Below are 13,672 nucleotides of genomic sequence, written 5' to 3'. Positions count from 1 at the left end.
GAAAGTTCTACTCATTCTTTAAGTCTGGAGAAAAGTGTCAAGCTTTCTCTGATAACCCCCTCCACCTTTCTTCTCCCACCACTCAAAAATAAGTATGTAGATTTACACGACAGGGAAGAAACCATGGTCACAAAGATGGTTTTCTCAGGACCAGGGGTATCTATTACACTCCAGACGTGCTGACCCCTGAGACTTCCCCAACTGTGGGAAACTCGATTGCACAATTTGTGGAAGTGGGGGACTGTGTTCACATTCTCCCCTGGCATAAATAAATAATATAAGATAAAGTAAAAATACATGAATAAATGTGCAGCTTGTCCCCCAGTCCCTTTATACCCCTCCCATTCCTGTGGTCCTGCCCTTTTCAAGTAATACTGTGCTTCTAGCCCTGTTCCTCCTTACTGGTGCTGCACTCATCTGTTTTCACTCACACTGTGATACACTAATATTAAACACTCAGTAAATTTTAGTTGGATGCATGATTAGCTTGATACTTTTAGAATTATCAGCACTATGTTTTGACTCAGCCAGCTGTTCTTCGGAAATGTATTTGAGAAGCTAAATATTTTGAGACTAAGCAGTAGTTCTTTAAAATTCAATTTTGTTGTTTATGATAAAACCTAATAATTGTTCTTCCCAAGTTTCCCCATTCATGTCTGTATTCAGTGATGATATGCCTAAAAAAATTTAAGCATATTTTAAATTACACACACTGTGTGTGTGTGTGTGTGTATGTGTGTGTGTGTGTGTGTGTGTGAGAGAGAGAGAGAGAGAGAGAGAGAGAGAGAGAGAGAGAGAGAGAGAAAGAGAGAGAAAGATAGAGAAATTGAGCAGTGATATGACTGAATGATGAATAGTCAGTAAAAGAAAGAAAAGTATTGTTTTAGTAATGAAAGGGACCTTAGAGTAATTTAATCTAAATTCCATCCCCCTCTCTAATCTACTCCTTTCCTAGGTCTCTATTTTCAGAGAAAAGGAATCTCAGCTGCAGGGAAATAAAATTAGTTTCTGAGCTACAACTAGACTCCATCCCTCATGTCTCTAATGCAGAGTTTGGGGGCCTTGGCCATATTCACATTATGGACTGGATAATCCTTTTATGGGAGTTTTCCTATGAATTGCAGGGTGTTCAGCAGCAATCCCTGGCTTCTACCCACTAGATGTCAGTAGCACCCCCCCACCCCAGTTGTGACACCCAAAAATGCCACCAGGCATTGCCAAATGTCCCTGGTTGACAAAATTACTCTGGATTGAGAATCACTAGCCTGATGGGTTTTCCACTGGCACTCATAATTCAAAGTTTGAATAATCAATGCTTGAGTTACCAAGACAAATAAAATTAATATTAATGGTAAGCCAGATGCAAACATAAAACCAATTCTAGTGTTAAAAATGTCAACTGAGCAATTTTTATTGCTGATTTTAGCACCATTTGCCCTGAATAATGATGAATCCCTATTTATGATGGTGTCACTCATACTTTCTTCATATATAATTGCTTTGCTGACTACCCCATGCCTCCTTTTATAATTCTACCTATTGGTTCATACAACACTGAACTTCCTTTTTTTGTGAATTTCCTTGGCCATTTCTAATCACTCTTGATTACCTATTTCCTGAAGTTCTATCATACTCCGTTTCATACTAGTTCCCTTGAGACATCTGAATGGCTCCTATTCCTTTAAAGGTCACATTCCCTTATATGAATTTCAAATAGACTCCATCAACTCAATTCTTACTCTTTTATTTAAGATTTGTATCCCTAAGGGCCTAATAAGTGTAAATAGGTGACATATGAACTACATACTCAAATTCCTTCATTCATTATGTTCTCCCTTCATGTCTACCATTTCCAAGTGCCTCCGCAAATCTGCTGGCCTGCCTGTTTCCTACTCTTTTAATGGCACCACCCTCCTTGGTATTGTCTAGCCAGGAACTTGACATCATGTATGAATTCTCTCCTGTCCTCTTCCTCCCCAGGTATCCAGCCCATTAACTCTATTTAGGACAGGAGTTATATCTTTTCCACCAATTTTCCTTTCAGCATCTTGTTCAATATCTCACAGACAGAAAACCCTCAATAGATACGTATTGAACAAATATAATTTGAGACATGTAGTTACTAAAAATAAATATAGGCAAAGCTAGTCTCCTTTTTTATTTATTGGGTGTAACTAAGTTCTTCCCATCCTAGCATTATACTACGGTTGCATTTGTGCTTCTTACTGAAGCTGAAGTCTCCAATTTAACAAAAACATATTTTCACAAAGTACAACTTTTTTGCAGCTTCTAATGTGCTAGGTGCAGTATGCAGTCTTGCTGAATGAAAAGCAATTAGCTTTGAGACTTTAATGTTACCTTTGTGTACTTATTTTGTCCTCTCTTTTTTTTTATGCTCCCTGATTAAAACTCAGTTCTTTTGCAAATTCATTTTTGGCATTAGGTCTTTAGAAAGAATGCATGTGATAATAATCATTGTTTCTAAAGATGCCATTACATATTCAAAGCTTCAGGCCACATACAATATGACCACAATGAAAAGAAGGCAAATGACAAAACACTCATAATCTAAACTGTGGCCCCTATAGGAGATGTTTCTTTTGAAACAATAATGTAATAGTAATTTATATTTCTGAATTGGCTCTATAGGGATAGGTGTGAGAAACAAGATGGAAGGGAGTCAAGGTAAAAAAAAAGTTATATAAAGATCCTTCCAAATGACATTATCTTGGAAGGAAAAAATTTACAATAAAACATTTGAAATAATATTCGAGAAATATATCTGGCTTTTAGGGAATGCATGCCCCATATTAGGGGGTCTTAAGTCACAAAATTCCAAACACTGAGATTAATAGCATTGTACCCTTTATACAAGAGGTGATATGCATCCACCTGCATTCTGAGAAGATTTCTATCATGAATAAGATATATCTTAAAATCTATTTTAGGGTGAAATAAACTAATCCCTTATATTTTGACACACTGATTCTTGATTTGAATGGCTTTAAGTATAGTATTGTATGACCAATTATGAGCACTTTGAAATATGATTTAGAAATTACTACCAAAATTGAAGGGTATAATGCCTCTGAATTGAAAAAAAAAAAGATGGCCTATGAAGTCTTTCCTTTTCCCTTGACAAATAGGATCCTATGGCTATCTATTAATGTCAAAATTAAAAGAAATACTTATTTGAAACCATTATCATATCCACCTCTGGTTTCATTCTGTTTGGTCTCAAATAATTTTAATTGATTTTTACATTTAGTTTTTAATGAAGTTTAGTTGAAAAGTTAACATTGAAAACCTGTAAGAAGAGAGTGGTTGCTTGAAACAAAGACAAAATTATTTATAAGTATATGAAAAGTAGGATGTTACTGGAAAGTATTGACAGTAGTGTTTTACATTATGTCATGTAATAAAGATTTTCCAGTTATTTTAACCAAGGTGCAGCAAGACCTCATCTAATAGTGGAATGTAATTTAAAACAAAAGCATGTGGAAATGGTGAAGGTATAGTCACTCTTTCAAAGTGTACAAGACATAAGGTGCCTACTGTGCTACACACATATGCTAAAGTTATAGACCACCATGGAAGAGGTGGAAATCTAGCAGTCCATGAGTAGATTGACATGTGACCAAAGCAAAAATGTGAATAAAACAGGTTTTACTACCTGTCTGGGCTGGGCAAATACTACAATTTATTATAAGTTTGGTGTTCTGTTCTAAACATAAAAGGTAAAATTAGGGAGAAAAAAATTGCATTCCTTTCATTCTGTAACCCATTTCATTTTATTTTGGGTCATTTTTATGTGCTTGATTTTTTTTTCAAAGGGAGAAAAAAGGGAAGCCAATTTATTTCCGGAACTGCAATTGATTTTGCTGACTTGATTTGGTAGGCTAGTCACCAAGTCCCTGCCTTCTTCTAGATGAGCCCCTCAGTGCGGGCAAAAAATGCAAGGTCAAAAGAAACCAGATGTAATTAGACACGTTTGACATTTGGCATTCCTCCTGCTATTGGGCAAGCACTTCTTAATGCTCCAGGGCCCACAACATTTAGTGCTACCCCCATTCAGGTAATGGCACTCAGCCTCTCCCACGCGTGCGGTCCCCAATATTGTGTAAGGGTGTAGGCCCAGGTCTTGACTCACAGGGTAGAGGTGGTTTGTATCCTGTGAGTCACCAACACCACTTCCTGCTGGCGCAGTTGAGATTTCACTGAGACACAGTCTTTGAAAGGTGAAGGTAGAGAGATGAATAGGTGAGCTTCAGGATCCTAAAACCTATTTGGAAGTTTGACAGAAAAAATGGCCTCTAAAGGGATTGTGATTTTTATAGCAGTAATGAAACAGACATTTCACCTGCTAATTTTGAGTTCACAAATCATTTACCCCTTTTCACCTTGTGCAGAATTCCTCGTGTTTTAGTTACCAATGTGAACTTGCCACTAGACCTGTTTTTCTGACACACGGACACTATCCAAAATCTTTAGTATCATAGTGAATTATTTTCTTAGCAGGACCCCTGGTCAAGGATCCAAACCCAAGTCGTTGTATCTTAGAGAGATCATTATGTTCAAACTAGAGGCCCGGTGCATGAAAATTCATGCACTGGCAGGGGTAATCCCTCAGCCTGGCCTGCCCCCTCTCACAGTCTGGGAACCCTCAGGAGATGTCCTACTGATAGCTTAGGCCTGCTCCCCAGTCTGGCCTCCCTCTGTGGGAGGCGACCAGCTGATCAGGGGAAGGCACCACCTTCATCACCCCACTGCTGTTGCCACCGCTGTGGCTGCCGGCCCTCAGCCCTCACTTCTTAGTGCTGGCCCCACCCCCCGCCCACCTGCGGGAGGGAGGCGATCTGGGGCCAGGCCAGCTGAGGGAGGGGCTGTAAGAGGTTGAGGCACAGCAGGTCGCACCCCATCCAGCCTCTGTGGAGGTGTGGCACTGGGACTCGGCCCGTGCCACTGCCTCTGTGGCTGCCTCTGCAGAAGGGGCAGCACTGGGACCGGGACCGCACAGCCCCCTTTCCTGCTGCCTCTGCGGAAGGGGCCCGCTGCGCTGAATCAGCCTGTGCCGCCACCTCTCCTGTGCCACTGGCCCTCAGCCCTCGTAGCCGCTTCAGCTTTGTCCAGAAGGACATCCAGAAGAATGTCAGGAAGACGTCTGGTCTATCTGGTCTAATTAGCATATTACCCTTTTATTAGTATAGATAACACTAAAGTTATGATGCTAAAGTCATGAAAAACTGTCAAATTAAAGAAATATATGGGTATGACGTTAGCATCTGTTCCTTTCCTGTATGACTTTAAAATAATGAGTAGTGATTCTTAAGGGTACAGGATAGTAGATATCAGAATCTTTCATGGTGGAGTTTTTCAGGGTTTTTTTTTTTTTATCACCTCCACTTACTCCTTTACCCCAGTTTGCAAGGGTCTGGGGCAGAGGTGAGGTAGAGGGAAGCTTCAGAACCACTGTTTTAAAGCAATAGAGCTGTGCAGATGGACACATGATTGAGAGTTAGTTTTGCTATCTTACTGGTTACATACATTTGCGATGGAACTGGAGTCTACACACTTGCTTTTGAGAGTAGCATTTAAAATTATTTACAATTTCTTCTGTAAAACACCCGGATGTTGGATTAATGTCGTGAGTCTCACAGAAACCATCCTGAGTGATGGACTATGTCCAAGGGAGTGTCACAGGTTAGGAGAGCCCAGTTTTTGTGGAGGCACGCCCTGCACTGAACATTCTTTAGTTCACAAAGACAAACATTTCACCTGTGGCCTGACCAAGTGGAACGAAGTGTCCAACAGTGGAAAAATTAACAACTGCTAAAATCCTTTAAAAAAAAAAAAGGCCGAGAAGCAACACCCCCAAACCATTAGCTGGGTTCTAACATCGTCGCAGGTTGCAGCTGGAAGCAATCCTGAACAAGAGATGCTAGTTTCTGATTCCTGCAAAGGATAAAAAAATGAGCTTCAATGAGCCTGGCTGGCCCTTTCCTGGTGGGAGAATTAGTAACGTTACCTCCCAAGCACTCTTCAATTGGAGAAATATGGAAGAATAGGAGGGTCAAGGATGTAAAAATACTCATTTAGAACTTCAGTTTGAGTTGAGCAGACTGTATACGTTAAAGGGTTCAGTTCTTCAGTCGTTAAAGTACATGGCAAAATTATATTGAGATGTAGAACAAAATGGACTTGGATGAGATTCTAGCTCATTCTCCATGAAAAGCTAGGTGGACAAAGTAATCTTTTTTCATCTCTGTTCAACTGGCAATAAAATCCAAACTTTAGCCCTTTCTGTTTTTCTCATTTAAGAAAGATGGTTTCCTCCTTCCCCCTTATCATAGTAATTGAAGCAGCATTTACATTGTAGAAATACAGAAGGGGGGTAGCTCTAATATTAAAAAAGTATTTTCAAATCATTGAAAGATTATGAGGCTTGATGTCAAAAGGAACATTTCTGATTCTTATCTTCTATGGTCACTGGATAACTGGTCTTGGACAAGACATTTAATTTAACTGCACTAAGGTTGTTTGGGGCTAATAACGACTTCACAGAATTGTTAGAAGTGTCAGTTGTGAAACATTAAATTACAAACTATGATGCTGATACAGAAAATATGCAATTTGCTTAACAGATACATGCCTCCTTGGAGAAAAAGGAAATAGTCTTGCCACAGACCAGTAGAGGGCACTGCCTGTATATACTGCTAACGTTAGAGACTAGATGTGACTCTGAAGGAACATCTCTGGTGATCTCTGCTATGTTAGGCATTATTTCAGAAAAATACCGTTTTATTTAATTCTTCCAAAAAACTCTAAGGGAGGGAAATACATTGCTCAAGTTTTCTCCCAGGATTGCCTTTTGTTGTCTCCCTTTGGGATTAAATAATCTGCTTCAATTACATTTACACTTGTTTGTTCCATGTGATGTCTATTATACGCTAACATTGTTGTCTGTTTCCAAATTCTGCAAGTGCCCCGTTCACAACAATACTATGTACTCTTAGGAAAGTTGCTTAAACTCTTTATGTTTTAGTTTTCTCAATAGTAGCAACAATAGTATCTTCCTCTAAGAGTCCATAAGGAGATTAAATGAGATAATAAAGACAAGGAGGATAGAATCATGCCTGCATGTAGTATGTGTTCAAGAAATGTTAACTGCTGCCAATGTTACCACTAACACCACCATTTATATTTATATAATCATTACTCATAAGAATGGGAAGAGTGGTTGTAGTACAAATACCTGACTATTAAACAGATGAGACTAAACTCTCTTTAGTAAATACCTATGCAATTAAAAACATTCATTTTATGCTTTCTACTCAATGAAGAAACTACCTGAGTCACTCTGGTGCCTGTTTTCCAATATTTGCCTTTTTATTGGAGATACAGGATGAAACGCTATGTTCAAATGCTTCCTGGGCTGACAGAAACTGTGTTCCTACGGCTCGGTGTATGTGTGTGCATTCCGAGTTAGATAAGATATACCCTGACTTTGCCTAGCTTACATTTTACAATGCAAGAGTAATTTAGAACTTAGGCACTTAAGTCAACAAGGAATATATCTTAGGTAGAGAGTTCTGCATAGTTGTTATCATAAGTAGAACCTAATTCTTATTTGCATCATTCTTTTGTGATAGGTTCTATCTTAGAGCATTGCTTCAAGCATAACATGGAATAAAACATTAGAAATCTTACAATTTTTGAATTTCTAAGCTTCTTAGGATATCAAACTTCAAAATCAAGGTCTTGAAAAAGGTTCCTATGAAAGATTTGAAGCAGGTTAAATCTGTAACTAACTATGAATACAATGCCAAAGCTTTTACCCTTGGACCTAAGACCTGGGGGTTCATTTTCAATTATATGCCTGTTTCCAGGAATGATTTTCTTTTATGGTTTCAATGGATCAAATTCTAAATGCTGCATTATTGTGAAAATCTGACTAAGCTTTTTTTCCTTGAAGCATTAATTACATATTTGATTTTTCCCCCATAAACAGGTTTTTATCTTCTACATCTAGTTCTTGGAACCACTGTGATCCCTTTGTGTATCCCGGGAGAATCTGAAGACAACTGCACAGCTTTAGGTAAGCCCAACTTTATCAACAGCGCTTCAGAGGATTACATATTGTTAACAGAAATGCAAACTCAAAGACTATAAATACATATGAAAGTCGGGGGGAAAGGAAGGAAAATAGCTACTGTGTTAACAAACAAATTTTTTAACTCCCTTATGAACTAGCAACCTGGAAAACATACAAAGAAATAATTGAAGGAAGAGGGACTGTGTTTCTAGTTACATGGAAAAATTTGATCTTGAAGAGATAAGGAACAAGAAAATTAGATTCCCTAGAACAGCGGTTCTCAACCTGTGGGTCGTGACCCCTTTGGGGGTCGAACGACCCTTTCACAGGGGTCGCCTAAGACCATCGGAAAACACATATATAATTACATATTGTTTTTGTGATTAATCGCTATGCTTTAATTATGTTCAATTTGTAACAATGAAAATACATCCTGTATATCAGATATTTACATTACAATTCATTACAGTAGCAAAATTACAGTTATGAAGTAGCAACGAAAAATTTTTATGGTCACTACAACATGAGAAACTGTATTAAAGGGTTGCGGCATTGGGAAGGTTGAGAACCACTGCCCTAGAGCCATTCCCCAGAGTTTTGCTGAGAAACCATTGTTACAGGCTGGATCCCAGGCAAAACTGTCTTCACAGTTAAGACAGAAAACAATCCACGTGTGGCTCAAGCTGAAACTTTGTACACAGTAGATCATCAATGTATTTTCATTTTATTTTTGTAAGAGGAACAAGTGATGTTCTGTCTTTGTAGTCACAGCACTCATTCGGAAACATTCATGGATTACTTACCATGTGACAAACATAGGCCTAGGGATGCAAAGACAAGTGGATGTGCAGCCTCTCTCCAGGACCCTAGAGGACTCTGATGGGGGTTCAAGAGAGACTTGTTTTATATTTAGTCAAAGGCTGTTGAGTCATTGAGTCAAGGGTTATCCTGAGCTATTGAGCCCAGCGTTATCTGAGGAACCAAGATATTTTCCAAAAATTCACCTTCTCTCTTGTTGTCCTTCATCACGGTGCTCTCTGGAGGTCTGGTCTGCCTTCTCCCTTTTTTGATTATTTGAACTAGAGTATTACAATCAAGATGCTATTTAAAAAAAAATTATGTCATGAGCATTCTTCACATTTTAATCACTAAAATATTCTAAAGTGAATTGTACATGTACACTGCAACACTGTCTCTAACAAAGCTCCTATTTCCATTGCTGTAACTGGCTTCAGTAACTCGGGGTTTATCCAGTTCATGCTCAGGACTCATTGTTAGAGATGTTGGGAGGCTTTGGTTGATTTCTTTGATGGTAACCTCAACAATTCTGGAATGCACACCAGAGCAAGCCTTACTAGCTTACAAGCCATTATAGAATTAAACTATTTAAAATGAATTAATGTATTCAGTTTAAAATTGCTTTTGGAATAATGAATTTCAAAATTATTTTGGGATTTGAAAAAATTGGACTAATTTTGGTTAAGTGAATAATTGTGGAGGGTAATAGTGTGTGTGTGTGTGTGTGTGTGCGCGTGTGTGTGTCCCTCAACTTACCTTTTCTACCTTTACATGTTGTCATTTGAGAATTAAATCCCCAGGTTTGTCTGGTTTAGTCTGTTGGCCACTTTCTTTTGGACTTAGGTGTTGTTTCTTGATAAGGGAGTGCGATAATAGAGTGACTCCGTGTTCCTGAAAATTCGTCTCTACTGATTGGTACCTGACCTGCTTCGTCACAGCAGATCAGTGGTTACTATTATGAGAGGATGATTCATGCTTCCAAGAAGGCAACAGAATATGTTCAACTCTCCATTTTCTTCACAGTTAAGACAGAAAACAATCCACGTGTGGCTCAAGTGTCAATAACACAGTGTAGCTCTGACATGAATGGCTACTGTTTGCATGGACAGTGCATCTTCCTGGTGGACATGAGTGAAAAATACTGCAGGTAATATCCCCAAACAAACAAACAACATTTTTTTAACCTAGATTTCCCTATTTTTATTTATTTATTGAAGTTACTCTATATTTCCATGGGGAGCAGTTTATATGTACTATGAGCATACAGTTTATATGTCCAATTAAACACTTTATTAAGTTTTTTTTTTAAAAAATTAGGGGGCAAATAGTAGTAGTTATCAAATTGTACAGATACTTCAGGGGTACAGACTGGGGAGGGCTTCAGATGCCTCCCTCTCACATGTGCCACAATAGCAGCTCAACTTCTAATCTTGCCCTTGGACGTATATTCATCAACCACTGTTTTAGGAATTGATTCCACTGATATAGACAAAAAGCACTTCAAACCTGAAAAACTTACAAAACCCTATTCCAGATGGACAGTCACCTGGCCGCTGACCTGGACTGTCATTGTCATACCACAATTTAGCTTGAGCGCAATATGGGGCTCTTTGTATCTAGCGGCCTGGTTCTAGGTCAGGCTTTGAATTCATCTTTTGCCAAACCTTGTTGATTTCTTGCATCATAGTGTGAGATTAGTTCTTACAAAACTAAGCCGCAACCACAATTTGAGAACATTCATTGATCTTACTCTTGCATTTCCCTTTAGGTGTGATGTGGGCTATGCTGGTGTCCGATGTGAGCACTTCTTTCTAACGGTCCAACAGCCCTTGAGCAAAGAATATGTAGCTCTGACTGTGATCCTCATTCTCTTCGTTCTTCTCGTCGTCGCTGGCTCCATGTACTACTTCTGGAGATGGTAAGACAGCGCTTTTACACCGTCTTTATCAGTCACTTTTAGACAATACAGACTTTTAAACTGGGTAAAAACATGGACAAAGTATTCTTTAGAGGGAGAAGATAGACTCTGCACTGATTTTATTTAGGAAGAAGTTGTAGTAGAAGAACATCTCGATTTGATTCTATGATGATCTCTGTTACTTATTACCTATGTGACCTTATGCATAGGGAGGGTGAAACTTGGGAGTATCAGTTCCTTATAAAATACAGAGAGAATTCCTTATCCTAAATTAGCACAGAACTCAGTATTGAATATGATAATAAATATGAAAGTATGCCATAAGCCATGATGCCAGTGTTATACTTAGGCACTTGTATTTAATTTATTGGGTCAAGTTTTGTATTTCATAAAATACAGCATCATAAATTAATAACCCCAGAAACTTAAGGTCTTAAAATTTAAGGCAGACTAATAGAAATGAGTTTCCAGGCAATTATAAAAGCTTACTTTTAAAAGTGGTTCAGGTCAGTTCGCAGAACAGTCCCACCCATCCTCATGGACAATGCCATGCTGCTAGGACCAAGGTATGGGAACAGTGTGAATTAGATCCTAACAGATGCTATTAAAATGTCTCCATGAAATCCTTCTTATTTTGGAACTGTAAAAATCGCTCCATGTACATTTGAATAATTTTTTATGAAAGTAGTGAACTTCTACTGTTGATGGTCTAAAGTGTGCTACTTTTATAAGATTAAATTTGTTTTGCCCATGTTTGATTTTAAGTATTCACCAAATAATAATGCCTTCCTAATTAGTTATGACCACAGAACTAGATATGATTAAATCTGAAATACACATGGAAGGTCTTCGACTACAGTTCTTTCCTTAGTAAAGATGGGAAAATGAAATCTAGAGTGGCCACCTGACATGCCCCAGGTCATATAGTTGACAAGTGGCAGGACTGAGTCTAAACAAAGGCTTTTTAATGTATTCTTCCACTAAGCATAGGCTATCTGCTTCATTCCAAAATGGGTAGAAAATAAACTCAAAATATTTGGAAGATAGCTTGAATGAAAGATGATTCCAAATTGTGATAGCCCTAGCTGGTTTGGCTTAGGGGATAGACTGTTGGCCTGCAGACTAAAGGGTCCTGGATTCAATTCTGGTCAAGGGCACTGCCTGGGTTGCGGGCTCGATCCCCAGTAAGGGTCGTTCAGGAGGCAGCCGATCGATGATTCTCTCATCATTGATGTTTCTATCTCTCTCTCCCTCTCCCTTCCTCCCTGAAATCAATAAAAGTATATATTTTTAAAAACCCACAAAATAAATGGTGATAGATTTATGACACCTAGCTAGGAGATCTTGGCCAGGTTATGTGACCTATTTATACTTCACTTTCTTCATCTGTAAAATGAAGATGGCAATGTAAATGTGAGGATAAAATAAATAATGAATGTATAGCACTTAGAACATTGTCAGTAACCTAGTTAGTGCATGATAAATCCTAGTTATTTTAATTTTTATTGGTGATAGCATTATATCATTGTGATGGGTAGAATGTAATAATATAGTGTGATATTCAAAATACTAGTTTTTAAGTAGGTACGTAGAGATGAAGGAAACAAAGATGAGAGAGAGAGAGAGAGAGAGAGAGAGAGAGAGAGAGAGAGAGAGAGAGAGGAAGAAAAAAACAAAAACAAATGAGGCTTAAATGTGGTCACATGTTCTTGAAATTTTACAATTTTCAAGATAATGTTAAGGTCTCTGAGGTCTCCTTTAACCATGTTTCACAATTTCCTTCCCCCAATTTTTAAGTACTTCCCCCCAAAAAAATTGTTTGACCACCGAAAGCTATTTCTTCTTCTCCCTTTTTTATTTTTTTTTCTTGTCCAACCTAAACCTATTCACCTTTGTCATTCTGGAAACACCATGCAGATGCACCTTTTGAGTCCATATACGTGTTCCTTTTGTTAACATACTTTGTTCTCATTACTGTTAATTGCAGTGCTAACAGTTTCATTTCTGAATATTTCCAGGTACAGAAATCGAGAAAGTAAAAAGTCAAGGAAGGAGTATGAAAGGGTGACCTCAGGAGACCCGGCGTTGCCACAAGTCTGAGTGGTGCCACCAAGCTCAAGGGCCGGGATGCACAGCAAGCCTGTTGATGTTAATATTCCTATTTTATTATTAATATTTATGTTGGGTCATGTGTTAAGTCAACAATGGTACATTTTTAATATATTTGGAAACTTTTTTACCTCTATTTTTGACAAACTATTTGTAAATGTACACAAACTAATATAGAAAGAAAACTGATATTTGTTTTCTTGAGCTAAGTGCTTTATTGAAAGCTTCAAACTTATTTGTCTGCTACAAATCAGTTGCTTGGGAAGTGTCAGCAAAGGACAGATTGCTGTAAGCCTAAACATATGGTCAAATCAGTTTAATAAGTACATTTTTCCACTCCTCAAAGCAGTGATAATTGGTTTGTTTATACCGTAGTTTGATGTGTAACTTGACTCCACTGTGTCATATACTGAAACAATGATGTAATGGGAATTGGGGAGAAGCAAATACAGATCATGTGCTAAACACTATACATCTGAAACAAACTAAACTGGGAGAGCTCTGCTCCCTCCAGGCCCATCCTCAGCTATAACTCTGTTTACCTGCTTGGAGGGGAAGTGGACAATTCCTTATTCCAACCCACAGCTCTTATGGATACTAGTCACCCGTCTAACAGATTCTCCTTAAGGAAAACGAACCAATTTATACCATCTTTTATGCAAATAGTAGATATTTTTATAGCTTCACAAAGTTCCTTTTTTTGTACAGCATTTATGTGAGGCAACTCTTGCTTCTGAGACAATTTTTTTTTTAAA

At 38.2% G+C, this 13,672-nt stretch overlaps 1 protein-coding gene and 1 non-coding gene across 2 annotated transcripts in view; both read left to right on the top strand.

The window, feature by feature from the left end:
• EREG (epiregulin) overlaps positions 1-13,672 on the top strand; it is a 17,620-nt gene extending 3,948 nt beyond the window's left edge. Inside the window, exons 3-6 of the mRNA XM_059668588.1 lie at positions 8,009-8,095; positions 9,914-10,037; positions 10,659-10,808; positions 12,827-13,672. Coding sequence (XP_059524571.1) covers positions 8,009-8,095; positions 9,914-10,037; positions 10,659-10,808; positions 12,827-12,908 — 443 coding nt within the window. The 3' untranslated portion in view covers positions 12,909-13,672. The remainder of the gene's footprint in view (positions 1-8,008; positions 8,096-9,913; positions 10,038-10,658; positions 10,809-12,826) is intronic.
• On the top strand, positions 99-262 carry LOC132224800 (U1 spliceosomal RNA). The gene has a single exon (XR_009450734.1). It is a non-coding gene; the product is annotated as a U1 spliceosomal RNA (small nuclear RNA).

Source organism: Myotis daubentonii, chromosome 1 (assembly GCF_963259705.1).
Source record: "Myotis daubentonii chromosome 1, mMyoDau2.1, whole genome shotgun sequence".
Taxonomy (NCBI): Eukaryota; Metazoa; Chordata; class Mammalia; order Chiroptera; family Vespertilionidae; genus Myotis; species Myotis daubentonii.
Note: the sequence above shows the minus strand (reverse complement) of the source record. Positions and strands in the feature narration are given on the sequence as shown.